This window comes from Dreissena polymorpha, chromosome 11, assembly GCF_020536995.1.
Source record: "Dreissena polymorpha isolate Duluth1 chromosome 11, UMN_Dpol_1.0, whole genome shotgun sequence".
Lineage (NCBI taxonomy): Eukaryota > Metazoa > Mollusca > Bivalvia > Myida > Dreissenidae > Dreissena > Dreissena polymorpha.
The window spans coordinates 35385097-35403655 of NC_068365.1; the positions used below are offsets into that span (position 1 = coordinate 35385097).

The 18559-nt window shown below is 34.6% G+C and overlaps 2 protein-coding genes across 2 annotated transcripts; one reads left to right on the forward strand and one right to left on the reverse strand.

Annotated features, from left to right (window-relative positions):
* Positions 1 to 189: 189 nt before the first annotated feature.
* LOC127851735 (putative nuclease HARBI1) lies at positions 190 to 3759 on the forward strand. Its single transcript, XM_052385597.1, has 5 exons — positions 190 to 891; positions 1618 to 1719; positions 1988 to 2065; positions 3027 to 3133; positions 3562 to 3759. The coding sequence occupies exons 1-5, from the start codon at positions 354 to 356 to the stop codon at positions 3751 to 3753; spliced, it is 1017 nt and encodes a 338-aa protein (XP_052241557.1). The 5' UTR covers positions 190 to 353; the 3' UTR covers positions 3754 to 3759.
* On the reverse strand, positions 3741 to 6810 carry LOC127851736 (uncharacterized). Its single transcript, XM_052385598.1, has 6 exons — positions 6345 to 6810; positions 5917 to 6088; positions 5618 to 5779; positions 4947 to 5006; positions 4480 to 4570; positions 3741 to 4092 (listed from the first exon to the last, which is right to left on the reverse strand). Exons 1-6 carry the CDS (start codon positions 6579 to 6581, stop codon positions 3942 to 3944), a joined length of 873 nt encoding a protein of 290 aa, XP_052241558.1. The 5' UTR covers positions 6582 to 6810; the 3' UTR covers positions 3741 to 3941.
* Positions 6811 to 18559: the final 11749 nt, after the last annotated feature.

Genomic DNA, 18559 nt, shown 5'->3' on the forward strand with positions numbered 1-18559 from the left:
TTCGCCCAAATGGGTTTTATCAAAGTTTACAAATATGAATTTTCTACATTGTTTTAACTGCCTTGTGCATCAATAAAGTAAATGTTTTTCAACGTCAAAAAAGACAGGAAATGACGTCATGACGTCATACATTACCATGTGATATACAATTGCGCCAACATAAATAAATAACATACTGCAGCCAATTGTATAAACGATTTAACCATAGTAAATACTTTTACTATGGTTAAAATGAACCGTAGTTAAGTTAATCCAATTGTATAAACGATTTAACGAAATTTAAACACGCACTAACCATGGTTAATTTTTACCCACCTTCATTACCATGGTAAGCGTGTTTAACCACAACAAAGATGGCCGACATTCACTTGGTCAGACGACGCAGACCTCAACAATTCAGGCGAATTGACCGACAGGAGACGGACTTGACGGACGATGAGGTGCGCCGGAGGTACAGGTTTTCTTCTGACAACATTGACAGACTTGTACGACTGTTTGAGCCGTCGCTTCAAAGACCGACACGACGGAACAAGGCGCTGACCGTACGGCAACAACTCCTTCTGACATTGAGGTTTCTTGCGTCTGGGGCATTTCTTCAAATTATTGGTGATACCTTCGGCGTAGACATTGCTACTGTGTCCCGGGTGGTGACGAACGTGACTGACTGTTTATTCGCACTGAAAGACACTGTGATCAAGTTTCCATTGACGGACGCTGACCGACGCCGCGTTATGGCTGGTTTTTTCGCAATGAGGGGCTTCCCGGGAGTCATCGGTTGTGTTGATTGCACCCATGTACGAATAATTTCTCCCGGAGGTGAGGACGAACCGTCCTATGTAAATAGGAAAGGTTTCCACTCCCTCAATGTGCAGGCAACGTGCGACCATAAAGGTGAGATGAATTTATGTCTGTCTATGCAGTGGAATGCTTATTCATTTGAAAAATTAAAATAACACTGATTTATTTTTAAACTGGTTGCTCCAATTTCACTCTTTAAATCCATGCATGATTAGGAACAAATGTGTTCACGAGCCGCTGTAAATACAGCAATATAGATGATTCACTGATCCTTTCAACAGTGCCATAAATATTGCCGAACTTCAAAATCTGATTTAAATCTTTAAGTATCAAATAAATTATATCTCAAACACAAAAGATCCTCTTCAACATTAATGTCCCTGATAAATCACTGTAGGTCCATTCCGTGTACATTTCATTTAATTCTGAGTAAAATCTCATACACGCGTACAAGTATACGTCATCGTGACACGCGTCATCATGACACGATTGTAGAATTAATTGAGGTGCCTTACAGGGATTTTTGTTTTGGTTGTGTGCCATTATTTACATTTTAAAGGACAGTATATGGATTTATTTTGTTTCAACTTATACAGGCTATGTTTACTTGAATAGTTTGAAGGTTTCGCAAATCATTTTCTGAATTCAACGTCTATCAATTAAAATCATATTCACTGTAATATTCTAATATACTAAGTGTACATGGTTTATAATAAATTAATGAAGATATTTCATTACGAGAGCAATAAACGATCACAATCAACCTATATTATTTTAAACGCGGTTTTACCCAGATTTAATACTTTTATTACTATACAGGGATGTTCACTAGCATAAACGCATGTTGGCCTGGATGCTGTCACGACTCGCACATTCTTCGGATGTCTAACATTGGACAGCATTTGGCCAGTCACCATCAAGGTATTACTTCAGTGTCAATTTCCTTTCTGATAATTTTTTGTCAACTTGAAGTTTCCCATTTGATGTACCACTTACAGATAATCAACCCTTTATACATTACCAAAATGTCCAAAATAAAATGATGACACATATTTTATTGTTAACATTGAACTAGTTTATTTTCTTAAATCCTTTGAATGTCCAGTTTTAAATACATGTAGTAAGATTATATATATTTTTACGTAAATTCAAATCGCTGAAATGACTTGCTTTAATATATTGTTTCCAGATCCTGAGCGTGGATATTTACTGGGTGACAGCGGTTATCCGTGTCGTCCTTTTTTGATGACTCCCTTCATGCAGCCAGGTAAAGCGAGTTCACATTTAATTAACAATGAACAACTGTTTCTTATACGTATTTATTTATTTGTGTATCATGGTACCGTTTTACTAAACTACTTACGCAAGCCTAAGACTTAATTTTTAATTAATTGGATTTCATTTATTTCAGGTACAGGCAATTCATTTGTTACTTGGAATGTTCAGTTCAATTTAAAGAGACCATACTGACTTTCGAATATATGCGTAATCGAATAATGCACTAAGCCCAAGTCTCACAATTTCCGGTAGAGCCCAGGTCCATCCCGGTTTGCTAACGCCGGTCGACCAGCGATAACCTGGATGATTTTTTGTATCTTTTTTAACGCGGTCACACAATTCCCCGGTGTCACCCCGGTTGAACCGGTCAACAACCCGGCAAAGTCCCGTTCAACCCAGGACTAGGTACGGTACATCCCGACGAAGCCCCGGCAGAGCAGCGGTTTTCGCCGGTTACGCCCCGATGGAGCCCGTAACTCCGCCGGCACTCACAGGGGCAATACCGGCATACGCCGGCAGAGATACGGTTACGCCCCGGTTTAACCCCGGTAATGCCCCGGTGAATGGCGGTGGCGTCCCGGCAGAGCGCCGATTTACCGGGACTCTGCCGGCATTTACCGGGGCTCCACATTGGCACCACCGGCCGTAGCTCTGCCGGGGTCTTAATGGGCCCTGGTGGAGCAACGGTGCCGTCCCGCTTGTTACCGGTTCATCCGGTGGTCCCCGGTTTCTCCCGGTAGAGTCTCGGTTGACGCACCGGGGATCCAACGGCATCATAGTGAGATTGGGCCTTAAGTAGCTTAGTAACACAGTACCCTGCAATGACATACTTAATCCCTTCATTTTATTTGCACATGTAGTTATATAAAATGAATGTTTTTATATAAAATGAAATGTCAATTTTAACATGATAAGTGATATACTTTAGAAAATCATGTATTACTTCTCAGTGTCAGATGCTCAGCAGAGATACAATACCGCTCACATCGGCACACGGAATTGCATAGAAAGAGCCTTTGGAGTTTGGAAAAGGACGTTCCATGTACTCCATGGGGAGGTATGTATTCCCATATTATATACATTGATTAAAAAAGGTATAATTTTGAATTGTACAGTGAAGAAAGATTAGAAAGGCTTATTGTTGGGTATCGTCATTTATAAATTAAATTTGTTTACAATGACAGTTAAATACGTATTTTATACAGCTGATTTTCATGCTGCTATATTTTTTTCTTAGTTTGTCGTCATACGTGGTATACATTTTCATTTTTTCTTACTTTATCAGATAATATCATTATTTTCACACGCTCATACATATTTACACGTCGATGCCGATTAAATTCGTGCATCTCGTAGTTAAATAAACGCACGTCTCTTTGTTGTCTATAGATATTTAATTATACATTGATATTTTGAGATTGCTATTTTGAAGCGTTAAAATGCATTAAATATGTGTGCTTACATAACATTCGTGCACAATGTCAGATACGCATGAAACCCACCAAGGTCACGCGAATTGTGATAGCCTGTGCCGTACTGCACAACTTGAGATTGATGTGGGGTGAACCACCAATGGATCCAGAACAGCTGGATGACGTACCACAAGGCGACATGTTTCAAGCGGCAAATGATGGCAGACGAGTTCGGGACACAATTGTTGCCAATTACTTTATGTAATTTTATTGATATTTTCTAAAACATCGCCATTAATTACATGAATTAATGGCTGAATGAATAAAATTGTACGAGACACTATACATAATTGCAATCATACAAAAACAATATGAAATTCAAAAAAGTAAATGAGAATACATGTAAACATAAACTAGTAAAACATTGCCTGAAAGCGTAGACATATATAAATTTCATTCATTTTTGTGTATTTTGTCTATTGCAATGTCAGCTAGCACATTCAATTTATCCGCCAGCGATGCCATTTTCAAGTAATAGGCCTCTTGTGCCACTGACAGGCTGTTCTGGTGCTGGAAGTATGCCAGCTGCATTTCTTTTAAGGATCTGAAAATTGTATACAAGTACGTGTGAATTTCATTTTTCAATGCATTTGCATTTGTTTGTGTAAGTTGTTTTGTGTGTGAAATACCGCGTGTTCGTTAAACATAATGCCATTATAGACATTTCTAGCAGTGGCGGATCAAACATTGGTTAGGTCATCTCATTTCATTTCATTTAGCTTTACAGTGATTTGTTATTACGATTACGCTGATAGATCATTTTTATGGGGTGAAAACAATAAGGATTGTATTTTCATAATTAAAGGTTTATGAATTTGATTGTCCAACCTGGGTTAGTAAGAACAATAAAAATACATTTTGCTACTTTTCCCAGATAACGGTTGAAAGCTTTGTCGGTTAATAGATTCTCATAACTGGATTTCCTACTAACCTTGGGTTAGGTACCGTAATGTTGCACTTGGCAGGTACCGTAATGTTGCTTTTGGCAGTTTTTTTGCCGGTGGCAACGTTCTTTTGTGGTTCTGAAAGACATATGTACACTTACATACGCATGATTTTAATATCATTCAAGTGTATATTGACATCAAAGGGAGTGGTGACAGCTTATGTGTATCAATAAAAATGTCATTGATAAAATAAGTTTTATTCCAAAAATACAGTGTATGCTATTGTTGTTGTTGTTTTTAAAATATTTATAAATATTACATTTCCAAAGATTATCCTTATTAATTAATAAAGACTGGTCTATAACATGGATAGCATTCTACACTTTACATTTTTGTTATAACTATTGTGACATGTTGCGTCCGAATTTTCGGTCAATTAAATTATACTAAAATGCTCAGTTGTCATTTTTGTTCTGCAACTCATTGATGTGTTTGATTTGGTTCTACGTACTCTTTGTCGGTTCACTAACTTTAGTGGCAACGAACTTCACATCAGACACTGGAACTGTTGCTGAAAAATACATGTCGAAATAAAAAAAATACCCCATTGCGCGCCCCCGTTGTGTAATGCTCTTGCCGCATATATGGCCTACACGGGTGAGTCCATCTGCAAATGTCATAAGGTAGAAAGGGTACCCGGCACATTGTGTAATCATAAATTTCACATTTGTTAATCATTCAATAACAAACAAGTATTATAAACACAGACAAAAATATATCTACAGCATATCCACGTGAAAGTAATACCGCAGTCTTAAAATTTCTAGTCGGCATTTTAAAAATATTTACCAGCAATCCCTCCGTTTTTAAACGGTCCATTTAAACCTAACGGAACGACTGGCATATGCTTATTCATTTGAAAATTGGAATTTGCGCAGTGGACATGTGCAAGAGCTTGTGTTTGATATTCATATGTTACGTGTGGGGAAATTTTAGTCTTAATATACGTGTTGGGCAATTTTAGTGTTAAATTATTTCAATAAAAAGGAGCATTAATTGTAGATGTGGATGGATCATTGTATGGCAGTTCTATTATTTGACATCGGTTATATGGACGAATTAAAATTTATTGGAATGAACACATTTTGGAATCGAAGTAAGGTGGAATTTGTATGTGTATACCATCAACGGGGACGATCGCTGGTTCGTCTGTGACCTGCGGCGTCTCCGTTGCGTGGCCATTGCTGCCCTGACAGTCCAGGAACAAGGAGGATCCAACTTTTGCCGCTTCAATAAGTGGGACCAAGTCCACAAGCGCATCGTAGGCAGCCTGGGATGATAAATCTGAAACAAATGAATCCAAGTGTTTATCAAATGTTTCAATGTAAGCAAAAGTGGAAAAATGCTACGATGTTTCGAAAACTTGGATTAAAGACTTCTTTGTAATTACAGTGTATCGAATTTAATTGAACAACACGCACCTCCAAATATAGCAGTGTCAGCGTCATCGCTAACACCGTGAAAACTGGCGGAGCCCGCGAATAGCTCCGACACTGCCGCCGACGTCTTCGTCATTTCTGGCAACTTTCTGCCGCCGCCAGTACCAGCCAACCCTAGCTTCTTCTCAGTTACTTCTTTCTTTGTATTCTTTTTCTGTATAATATAAAGCTTGTGTGACGCAAACACGACAGCTTACAAGATATAATAACAAAATCCTGATTAGTCGTATTGGTAGAATCAATAAAGAATTGTTAGTTGTATTTTAATCATGACATTTGAAGGAAAATTAACTAGGACTAGGTATTAAAGCATCTCGACCTAAAGTCGTGCGTTTATCAAATCTTATACTGTACAATACATTGAATATATTTAAAATTAAATTAAGTAATATATAACGTTGATATAATACCATGTTGTTCCATTTCATCTTCACTTGGTTTACTGTCCGCGGACCGTTTCCAACTGCGTTGACCTTTTCAGTCAATTGCTCCCACAGCAAACGCACTTTCCTCGCGGCTCCGGGGCCACCGTTGCTGTGGGATTCTTGCATTTGATTGATATTGTCAAACATAAACTCTCGAATGACCTCGATCTCCATCGGACTCATCATTTTTGATTTTTTTCTATCGCAATCGATATCCGCCATTATTATTGTTTTGCCTAGATATCGTTTGGTAATGTTTACGGAAATACAAAATCGGAATTATGGGAAAAATAACTTGGGTTAAAAATAAGTATTTACCATGGTTAGCTTACCATGTGGTTAAAAGCTTTATACAAGTAAAAATTAACCATGGTATCTTAACTACGATTTTAACCTTGGTTACTTATTTACTATGGTAATTTTTAACCAAGGTTTATACAATTGGCTGCTGATGACAATTTTTTGTATGGTTCTTATACTTAATCAGAAATTCATACCCATTGTAATTTAACTAGTATACTATAATAATAATAATACAGAGATTGACTGTACCAGCCTAAATATAATATTCACAAAATCAAAATTCCTTTGTGTTAGTTATCAATATTAATACAATATCTCAACATTAATTCTTAAAGAATATATTTATGACGTCATGACGTCATTTCCTGTCATTTTTGACGTTGAATAATATTTAAATTATTGATGTACAAGACAGTTTAAATAATGTAGTAAATTCATATTTGTAAACTTTGATAAAGCCCATTTGGGCAAAAAATTATATAAATAAGTGTTTTTTACTATGAAAAGGTATATCTTTATCCCTACTGGATATTAAACTGAGTTTTAAAAATTATTGACAAAACAAAATGATGTTAGAGGGTTATTATCGCAACAAACTACAAATATAACACACAAGTCAATATTACATCAATGCAACGTGTTGATCAGCAATACCACGAACTGTTTACATGTGCATATTTATACATGAATGCTCTTTAAATTACATGTACAAGTTAAACTCTGCACACTGTTTCCAACAAGTTTTACACATGCTTGTGTTTTGTTTGCACAGCGATTTTTATTGTATTACTCTTAGCTGTTCAGAGGGCAATGTATACAGAGAACAGTTACTAATGGAAACGTGTTTCGGAAATAATGATTTATTGTTGTCGAGTAGAGTTTATTTGCAAATTTGTACAAAATGTGTATATTTTAACGGCGATACAAGTAATTTTAAACGTCTTTTATGGTCCTTATATAATGCAGCGTCAAACGCGGATCGATTTTAATAACAGCAAACATTAACGTTTACGATGGAATCAAAAGTAATGCATTTAAGTCAAATTAATTTGCTTCTGTTGTGCAATCTTGTTGTTTCTGCATATGTTGGTGAATACTGGCGTTTTGTCTTACAGACAAATCCAATGAGTAAACTTTACTTTTAGACACGTCGATATTTGATATCAATAACGATGATTACTTTACCACAGATATCAGCGAAACTCGTATAAAATCAAATCATGTTTACACGTTTGAACATTAATGTTGGTATCATGTAATAGTAAAAACCTAATTGAAATAATACATGCAATGAATAATGAATTAACAACCACATATCAGATCGAGTACACACAAACATATCCAGAAGGCCAAGACATAAACCATTAATTTTCATAAACAACTTATAATCGTCAATCGAATTGATTAGTTTGGGATGGTATTGACCCCATGCATTCTTTCCTAAACAAGTCAAATTTTAATGTGTTTCGTGGTAATCGGTCCATTATAATTACAATAATTGTGCTTTGGAAAAAGGTTTCAATGTGACCTGTTACATGGCATTAGCCGTCCATTTTGCATACCATTTGTTTGTTTAATATGGAAGGGTTTATCCGACTGTAGATGCTTGTTGCTAAATGACAATGTCATATTACTTAATGACAATTGTTATTGCTTATTGTGACAACTCCACTTTGACATACTACAACTTATATGAATTATGTTACATAAAAATTGTAAATGTATTTGTTGCATTTGCTGTAGTAACAATTCATTATTCATGTGTCTTAAGGCTTATATTCAGTTCCTTTATTAATACCATTTTTTGTTGGTGTATTGGACTTTGCGTTCAGCTTTGCAATATTGAAATTTTAATTTATACTACTGCTATTTACTTATGTGCTTGCCTTTAACTTTGTTGCTGTCTCTTTGATCTTTATATACATGTACATCGTAATTTTATTACATAGAACCAATAATTAATTTGACGTTCTAGCGCAAATTATTATACAGGGAGACAACTCTGGCAGGTGTACCATTATTTCCGGCGTGTAAGCTACATTTGTTGAATCCATTATATTGTTTTGCTGATAGTACATACCGCAAAGAGATGTATTCGTTCAGAAAGGTTTATTCTTAAGAATACGATTTACATGAAGATTGCAAGACATACGGACACTTGGACGTATGCCCACGTGGTTAGTGCTTCATACCAACGTGTGTAATTTTGTGCATAGACGTGTATGCGTGTGTTTATATAAGCGTGCGCGAGTTAGCGGTAGTTGTGTTTTGTGCGTTCATGTCTGTTCCCATACTTATTAAAATTATGCGAGAAAATATTGCGAAGCCCATTTTTTTACTTTGCGAGATCATAAGGGGAGTGGAGTTCCCGGATGAATATCCACCAATCCAGTATGTGAGCAACAACTAAACCCTATGTGAGAAGCGAATGTTCAAAGCGCTACTCTGGCTTGATAGCCACGCGATACTCAAATATGTCCTTATACAGTGATCAAACACTTACAAGGGTGAACGCACTGAGAACTGTGTTACTGTTAAATGAGAAATTAAGCACTTCATACACTGTTTGTGCACTGTTTGCAAAATGGCGGGAAAAATTACATTATGTTGTAAAATTAATATAAGTTAAGCTCATACATTGACTTTCAACAACAAAAACGTGGTCATCGTGTGTTCCTAAGATAAACTACACTCGGTTACTAATATATGAAAACTGATAAGATAAACATTATTGACGACATTATGAATGACGATGTGTTTTAATTTTTGTATTGAAACGGTTTCTTTTGATTTTCTTTGTTGTTTTAGCATAACTTCACATTTCGCACTTTAAAACGGTTCTCAATACGTTATACCTGATAGATGGCAATTTACACAAAATGCTTCAAACTGTAAAAAAGATGTAACATAAAAAGGTACATGCGTGAAAGACATTTAAATACATTCCTTGTGTTCTGAATTACATATATTAAATTCCAAAAATTAATATATCATTCGATTTGTCAACGGTTACGCATTTAAATAAAGCTGGCCTATAATCACTAAACATTTAACAATATCATAAAATATATATTTTTAAAATATAGAAACACTTGACTGTTGAGTACATTCTAAAATATTGTAAACAAAAAGAGTAGATTCTTTTAGAACAAATTGTTATGCAATTCTTATTGTGTGCAATATTGTATACTTGATTATTTTAATTGTTCAATGCTTCTATTTGTCCTTCAAATTAAATGATATTTTGAATTAATATTTATATTTTGGCAAAATCTCTGATCCTATTATCTAACTAGATGACCGAAAGTTTGGACGACATTTAAAATATAGCTGCAATTTCTGGATATTTGATTTTAATGAAAATTTGCAATTATATGAAGTATTTTTTTTGTGACGGGGGGGGGGGGGGACGAGGCGGGGCGGAGTACTCGGAGGAAACCGCTCTCCCGGTATTACCGGTATTATGACCAATAACAAAACTCACATGCACCAGGAGTGTGAATTGAAACCGGGTCGACGGATATTTTGTTGACTTTACGCAGTTAGATGTACTTGTTCACAGTTTGGCAAAATGCCGATTTTCAGGAGAAAAAAGGGATATATTTTGAAAAAAAGAATGTATATATTTGTTTAAACAGGCGAAATTTCGCTCCTGGCCTAGAAGAAAGTATTTCTTCAATAATAGGTACTCATCATTCGAAATCGGTAAAATACTTGAGATTGTGTAACGCTTTTCCTCGATAATTTGTAAAATACGAAAATTAATAACATAGCGTGTATAATGCGCACATTTTAACAGCATTCTTGGCGCAGTGGTAACCCTCATTCTTTTGTGTCCAGACTACCCGGGTTCATCCCGGGGAAACATTATAGATTTGTTTGAAAACGAATTAAATAATATTTTCTAAAATACGAAAATCTGTAAACAAGTCCCTTAAAATGATTTATTAGTTTTATGAAAAATGAAAATGACGTGCAAATCTTAGAAATTATAAAACTGCATAAAGTCAATAATATATCAATTGACGATTCTTAGTGCGCAGCTGTGTTAATAATTAGCGTTGTGTATGTCTGAAACGCAAAGCAAATGTACGAATGTACTGATAATCAAAGTTTTAACCAGGCATAGATTTGCTTGGGCACACACAATTAGCCTGCTACTGGCGTTTTATTGATTCGCAGAGAAAGGACTTTTTCGATAAAAAATAGCTCGTGATTTAATAATAAAAACATAACTTGGAGTGTACTTATGTTTGATTCTCCGCTTAATATGAATTACATATTACAAATTGTCATGTCGCATTTGATTAACTGCATGTTGCGTCATGCCTTGCAACATTCTTAGTGCATATTGCTTTCCTCTTGTTAAATTGCTTTTGTAATTACTGGTGTGATTACTAGTGTAATTACTAGTGCAATGCCGCAATGTACACACAGTATGTTATTAACAAATAGCACAATACAAAAAGCATTTGCCAATTACCAATATGCAATTGTAATATGTCAACAATGTCGTTAAGCAATATGCAATGGCCATTAAGCAACATGGATTGACCGGCGGACATTCCATTCCATAGAAGATGAAATTTTTGCACAGCATATGTAATTAGGCAAAATGCAACTGCCATGTATCAGAAAGCATACGCCAGTAGTTAAAGTTAGAATGCCATTTACCAGCATGCATGTTCTGTATAAAAATAAGAATGCCATTTAACAGCATGTATGTACTGGGAGATATTTCCTTCCATAGTTTAAAGCGAACGAGTATTCATGTTAAGCTTATTGTAAAACAACTACGTTTAATATACGTTATCATATTCCTGTTCTGAAATGAATTTTGTGTTTGTAATGTTCTTATACGATTGTATATTGCGGTATAATAATCAAATTCTCTTTTCAAATTGAATATTTGTATTTGTATTTTATAAACACATATAAACGTCAACATCACAAAATGTCGCCGAAAGGTTAGAGCGATATTTCATATGTTTCAGTTTTTGTTATCCAAAGACCTACGTCGTGTTCTAAAGGAGGACGAAATTAATTTAAACAATAATTAATTGAATAATAGAAGCAAGATTAGTATTGCTTACAATTCGCTAGTCTAGGAAATTAACCAATATCCTTTACCATGTCTGGCGATATATAAACACGCTAGGAAAAAAACACTTGTTTTCCTGGTGTTTTACGGTCGTGACGTATACTATCCAAAGTATAATAGTTGTGTGTTAGCATTATCATATACGTTTAAGTTAAATTCGGCATTGTTTTGTGAATATAAATAAAGACATATTTGCCCTATTCATCATTTACCAATATTGTTTGTATTTATGCTACAAGAAGAAACGAATCACTATAACCACTATGACGTCGTTCTTAACTACTACTTCTCCTTTAATGACGTATATGACATATACTAGTTCTACCAAAGTTTAATAATACATGTTATACTTATGCTATTAAATTTGATAAATGCATTTATGTAATATGTTATTCTAGTATGATCCATAACTTCGTCCTTAACTGGTAATGCCATGGGAAGAGCAAATTGAGGAAGAAAACGATAGAATAAAGGCCAAATACCAGCCGCTACTCGATGAGTACCGACAACTCGGATGAAAGACCTTGAACTTCCCTCTAAGTTTGGAAGTCGGGGCTTCGTCGGGCAGTCAGTCTTGAAGACTTACGGAGTACACTGGAATGGTACGTTTAAAGCAGATTTCCGCAGGCAAGAAGATTCAGCCTCAAACAATGGTTATGGCGGACGAGACAGCAGTGGATAGCTAATCAGTCAATATTTGATCACCAACGCTTGGTGAACATCAGGCGCAAATAATTATGTTTGTGCGAGGTTCTGATAACAAACATGTATTTTTGTTACCTTCGGGAATTGATTAAAACTTGTATAACATGCAATATTTGTTTTTCAAAGGTCGAAAAAACCTGCAGCAGATGCAAACATGTAATAATCTTATTTCTGGTTAAGCATGTGCGTGTAAAGTTGTTGCAATACAACACTAAATGGAAAGTACTTTTACAAATTCTATTATCGCCGGCACGCTACTAAGACTATCCTCGTACCATTAATCATAGTCTGACAATCATCGGCTGACAGTGCTGCGTTAGATTCCAAAGCATGAATGAAACGCCTACAAGACTTGAACGCCAGATACGGAAATAATCAGGTTTCCTTTCTGTCCGAATAGTGCCATAATGAACTCGTTGGGATTGAGGGTCAGACACGAAAGCTCTGTGTTTCAAGAATATTAGGGTTGTATATCATCCGAGACAGCTATAAAAGAATGTATACGCTGTAAGAAAACAATGTGGTCTTCAGCTAAGTTATGAAGATGACCCTCTTGACGTATATGACTAATTACTAATGGAAACGAGCTTAGTACAACACGACATTGCGCTTGTCACCTTCTTGAAACGACAAATGCACCTTATAATTACTTGCATTAGAGTAACGAAACTCGTAAAATATTCCCATTAAGTATGCACATGGACAAATAAAAACACCTCTTACGAATGCTATTTAAATTATACAAAAGTAGCATACTGAGGTGCGTGATGATATTTATGAGACAATGGTAATCATAACACGTCGATATAAAACTGAAATGAATTGATATTATATATGATATAAATGTCTTCAAAAACACTTTCATCTTGCATTAAAAAACGCCTTTATGTGTGTTTGTTGCTGTTGTTGTTAACTTAATGCTACCCAAATTGTAGCGCGTTAACTACGTTTCACTGACACTTAAATGCATTTCTCATATCATGATTTTATCTCTTATAGTTTACGTTTTTTAGTTATGACGTGTACAAGGAACTCGAATAGCGAACAGTCGTCTCGACGCCCTGACTTAAGTGAACACCCCTCTAAGATTGTCCTTGTGTAAACGGATGTAAGTAACACGATCTGTGTGTAATAAAACAGCCCTCGTTTCGCGAACCTAGCAGGATTATCATCACATATGACGCCTTATCAGTTATGACATCTTTCGTTTATGGAGACATTATAAAGCGCCCATAATCATTGATTCATTTAAAGCTGCCGTAAAGTTTTGCCTGTTTTTTAACTCACCCATTTGAAGCAGTGTCATGTTGCAAATGCTCATTTTTAACGACACACTTTCAGTTTATACTTTTGCTATTAAAATTTTGAGGGATTCTAACATACTTGATAATTAAATCCGTTTTTGCGACAATGTATAAATTGCATGAACCAATCCCTAAGCACCATCATATATGTTTTTTATTAATTATCTGTGTGGTTCATACGAAAAATAAAACCCAAACGGAATATTGTTGTCAAACAGGTTGTTGGGAGGCAGCGTGCATAAAAATAAATATAGTGTACATCATATAATATAGGTAATATGTTTGCTAAGCAGATCATAACTAGATATTGCCACATAACTCGAATATTTTTTAAGAGTTTGAAATGATACTTAACATGTTGATAACATGTTTCGAATGGCGGAGTATAGTCGTACGGGGGTAATAAATAACAATTATCCATTAGACACAGATGTATTTTTGTCAGATTTCAACCTCGTATTATACAGCGAACGTAGATCACCATCGTTTACAATCCTTATATATATGTACATATGATTACAGTTATATAATTTTGAAATATATATATGTATACAGGAGAGACTTAGCTAATAATTTAAGATCGTGTAAAACGATACAACAAGAGCATCTCAAAAGTAAAATACATAAACATGTAATTTCATACATATGTCATAACTGACACTCTTTATTTGTCTGAATGATGTATGTGTCAGCCTATTATGTGGTTATGACCGCTCAAACAAACAAATCAACATATCTAAATGATGTTACAACATAATCGTCTTCCTTTTTTTATACTAACGAACAAAACGTATTTACTATTACTTGTTTATTCAAATATATACATTATATTATAGAGTCCATCGCAGTGTATTAAATGATTCTTTCTTTAAATATGATGATATGGGATAAGTTGGCACATACATATTCCATTCGCAAATAAGATGTAGACTATCATATCACGGGTACAACGGTTACAATACACGACAATTCACAGAATGTAATTGGGAGTAATGTACCTTTCACAGACATAAAAAACATATTAACGTAGCGATCTTTTCTATTGAAATCGTAATAGTCGCTACAAAACTTGATTGAAATATTCTGCAATGTATACAACATATGATCATGTTGCGTGGAGAAACCCGCATTAGGCTTCTCAATGAAATTGAAATGTTATTGCCCGTCATTAAAATGATTAATTTAGGTGCTGTTTTTAGTTTATCTATTTTTCGAATCCGTCCTTGTTTTCAACATTCTATGTGATGAATCACTTACTGAATGCACCAACATAAACCGATAAATGAATAACAGATAATAAATAGGGTGCATACATGATACACGGTTTTAGATCGCATGATGACATTAGCACTTTATTTTATTAATGTTAGAACAGTCACTTAGAGATACCATCGTATGATGTGTTTATGCATTTGGAATTGTATTCAAATGCATATTACAAATAATTCATGAAACAAATGTTCAATGTTTTATACATACTTTTTAGGGTTTTAAGGTACAAAGCAGGTGAAATTTAAAACAAGTTCATGATAAATTTAGCTGTTGACAAATATAAGATAATCTTGCTTAAAAAATGTACATACCTCATAGAGGGTGTTTCAACCTAGTATCTAGGCTAAGGTCGACATCCATTTTGAAAGTTATCAATGACATTGCGTGAGTGTTCCATGAACAATTGCCATAAACTCATCTCTTCATTATTAACATATCGTATGACTTTAGAACGTTATATATACCAGTATGGTTATAGTTGTCATATACCGCGCCCTTTATAAAAACATATGCTACGAGTTTCCTATAATTCCAATGAAGCTTTAAATGGACAGAAGTTTTTTTTATCTGACTTCTTTGCTATCTAGACTCCCAGCAAATGTAATTAGTTTAATATACTATTATCATAAAAATCATACAGTGCTAAGTAAATATTGCCTACTAAAATACTTTTGTATACACCGGCCTTCTCATCAGAACTATTTACAATACACATTAACTCCCATGATATTTAATGTTTCAAACTCTACGGATTGTGAAAGTTATTTTATAACACCAAACACATATACAGTTACATCTTTATAAAGCCACGTGCATTTGTTTTTATTACAAGCCTTTTATATTTTCTTCCTTGTGATGGTTAACAATTAATAACAGTCTTTTAATATGAATCAAATCTACAATATTTATCTTATTTAAATGTAAATAAAGTCGTCCACAGTCAAGCAAGTTAATAGCGCAGCATTGGATAAAAATACTTATAGCAGCTCTCGGCTTAACCCACATGCGGCTAAATTGCATCTTATTAATGTCTGGTCGACATCGTTAAGTATATTCTGGTGTGAGAGTACCGGGAAAGCAAAACGAATTTTTATTGGACACGTTAGGTTGCCTTTGCTGTTTTATATTAATTTAAGAGGGACTAAACACTCCATTTGAGATTTGTCGAAATCAATATTACTATCGATTCCTTTGAATAAGCATGAATTAGTTTAGGAGGATCTAAAATATGTGTAATTGAACATTACTTATTAAGCAATATGTTTATTATGTTGTGTTCAAGACAGAATACATTTTTGGATGTCATTATATGAAACAAAGTGACATATTTGCTACTGACGATTAGGAAGAGTCAATTGCATGTACCGTTATTAATGACATTGGGTGTATGCCGCGTCCCGGACACGTTGGGAAAATACATCTTAAATAAAATTACAAACGACGCTGACGCTTTTATCTATTAATAATAGTTGCATTTGATGATATGATGAGTTATTTATAAGTGATTTATCTATTTTGGTCAGCTTTGTGTGTGCCTACTAATTAGAGTGTGTGAGAATAATTCAATTTGTTTAATAATTTAATTGATGTCAGTTCGGTTCCAGAAAAAAGTATGTTGTCCATCTACGAAACCACCCATATCGATAAAGCCCGACATAAAATGATAACAAAGAATAATTAATTATGAATTTAAGCATATGCATAGGTATATTACTGTACCTGTTTGACTTCCAACAAACTGTTTCACAAACACATATAATTTAAATTCTATAACATTGCAAATAGGAAAAGAAGTAAACGTAGTATACCAGCAATTAAAACAACATGATACATGGTCGACACAGAAGTATTACATATATTAGTTTAGTTTTATGTTTGTGAGAAATGTAACGCACTTCATGCAATACAAGTTTCTTACCTGAAGGGCTCTATTTGTTATCCAAACAAGCAGCCCCTATCTAGAAAACGTATGATCAAGCGGTATATTGTGTACCGTCGTTACACATTTAAATAACACTCATTAACGAAGCGGGGACGGAAGTCACGGAAATGTGTGCTTTATATATATATATATATATATATATATATACATTATTGCCATGTACATCGCGCTTTAGGCAAACATATGAGACGGATTTCCGGTTTCTCCAATGAAGCTATTAATAGATAGGAGCTTATTACTCTGACTTGTTTTAACATCTAAACTCCCAGCAAATGTGATTAGTTTAAAATACTATAATCATAAAAATCATTCAGGTTCAAAAATTGCCCACTAAAATATGTTTGTCTACAAAGGCCTTCTCATCGGAACTATTTACAATAAACCTTAACTCCCATGATATTGATTGAATGAAACTCTTTTGAGTGTGAACATTATTCTATAACACCAAACACATAAACAGTAACATCGTTATTAATCCGTTTATTAAACACATGAACAGTAACATCTTTGTTAATCCACATGCATATTTTTTATTACATGGCTTGTAGATTTACTTCCTTGTGATGATTAACAATGAAAAACACTTATAAAATATTAATCAAATCAACAACATAACTTACTTAAAATGTAAATAAAGTCGTTCACAGTCAGGCACGTTAAAATCTTAGCATGAGATAAAAGTACTTATAACAGCTCTCCGATCAACCCACATGTGGCTAAATTGCATCTTATTGAGCTTTTTGGGGGCGATGAATACTCACTAACGAAGTGGGGACGGAAGTCATGGAAATGTGTGCTTATGTTTCTCAATGTATTCATTTCTATGGCAACAAATTTGAAATTAAGTCAATAGATTACGCATTTAAGTATAATGAATTCATTTTGCAGCATTCAATTATGCTAAAATGGGTGGAAGTTATGGAATGTGTTGATTTCAGCCTAAGCTCTATTTTATACAAAAGTCAAGTATGCACACCACACACGCTGCTTTAGCATGAAATAAAATGAGAATTAACATGAACTGTTCATACAACGTGCACATATACTAAATATATATATGTTCTGATTAAAACAAAAAATCCGTATTTCTTATCTTATCAATTCGTCGGAGTGATACGATACACCGGAAGCAGATTAAAAGGTCGATATCAAATCCCTGACAAGTTGTTCGAGGATAAAACTGCGATACGAGCAAACGTGTGTGTATAATTGGCTTAAACACATTCAATACAATCGACACGCTACTTTTGACCATCCTTGCTGACGATATCATAGCCTAAAATTCACCGGCTTTAAGTGCTGGGTTAGATTCCAAAGCATGAATGAAACGCAAACGAGACTTGAATGGCAAATATATAATTAAGCATGGGTATTTCCTTTCTAAACTAGTCCGTGAATGAATTCGACGGATTTCAGGGTTATATTTGACCGTAATGTGTATCAAACATACAACAATTTAATTTTCGATGAGGCAGCTATAAACACAACTTTATTGTAGCAAATCAAAATATAATAAACTCAATATTGTTTACATTAGAGTTTTTAAATATGTACTTGAAACTACAACCGCTCT

Coding starts and splice junctions, on each gene's coding strand:
- LOC127851735 (XM_052385597.1), top strand. CDS start 354: ATGGCCGACATTCACTTGGTCAGACGACGCAGACCTCAACAATTCAGG. Junction 2,066..3,026: donor GACTCCCTTCATGCAGCCAG/GTAAAGCGAGTT, acceptor ATTACTTCTCAG/TGTCAGATGCTCAGCAGAGA. Junction 3,134..3,561: donor TCCATGTACTCCATGGGGAG/GTATGTATTCCC, acceptor GCACAATGTCAG/ATACGCATGAAACCCACCAA.
- LOC127851736 (XM_052385598.1), bottom strand. CDS start 6,581: ATGGCGGATATCGATTGCGATAGAAAAAAATCAAAAATGATGAGTCCG. Junction 6,089..6,344: donor AGATGAAATGGAACAACATG/GTATTATATCAA, acceptor TATATTATACAG/AAAAAGAATACAAAGAAAGA. Junction 5,007..5,617: donor AGCGATCGTCCCCGTTGATG/GTATACACATAC, acceptor TGTATTTTTCAG/CAACAGTTCCAGTGTCTGAT.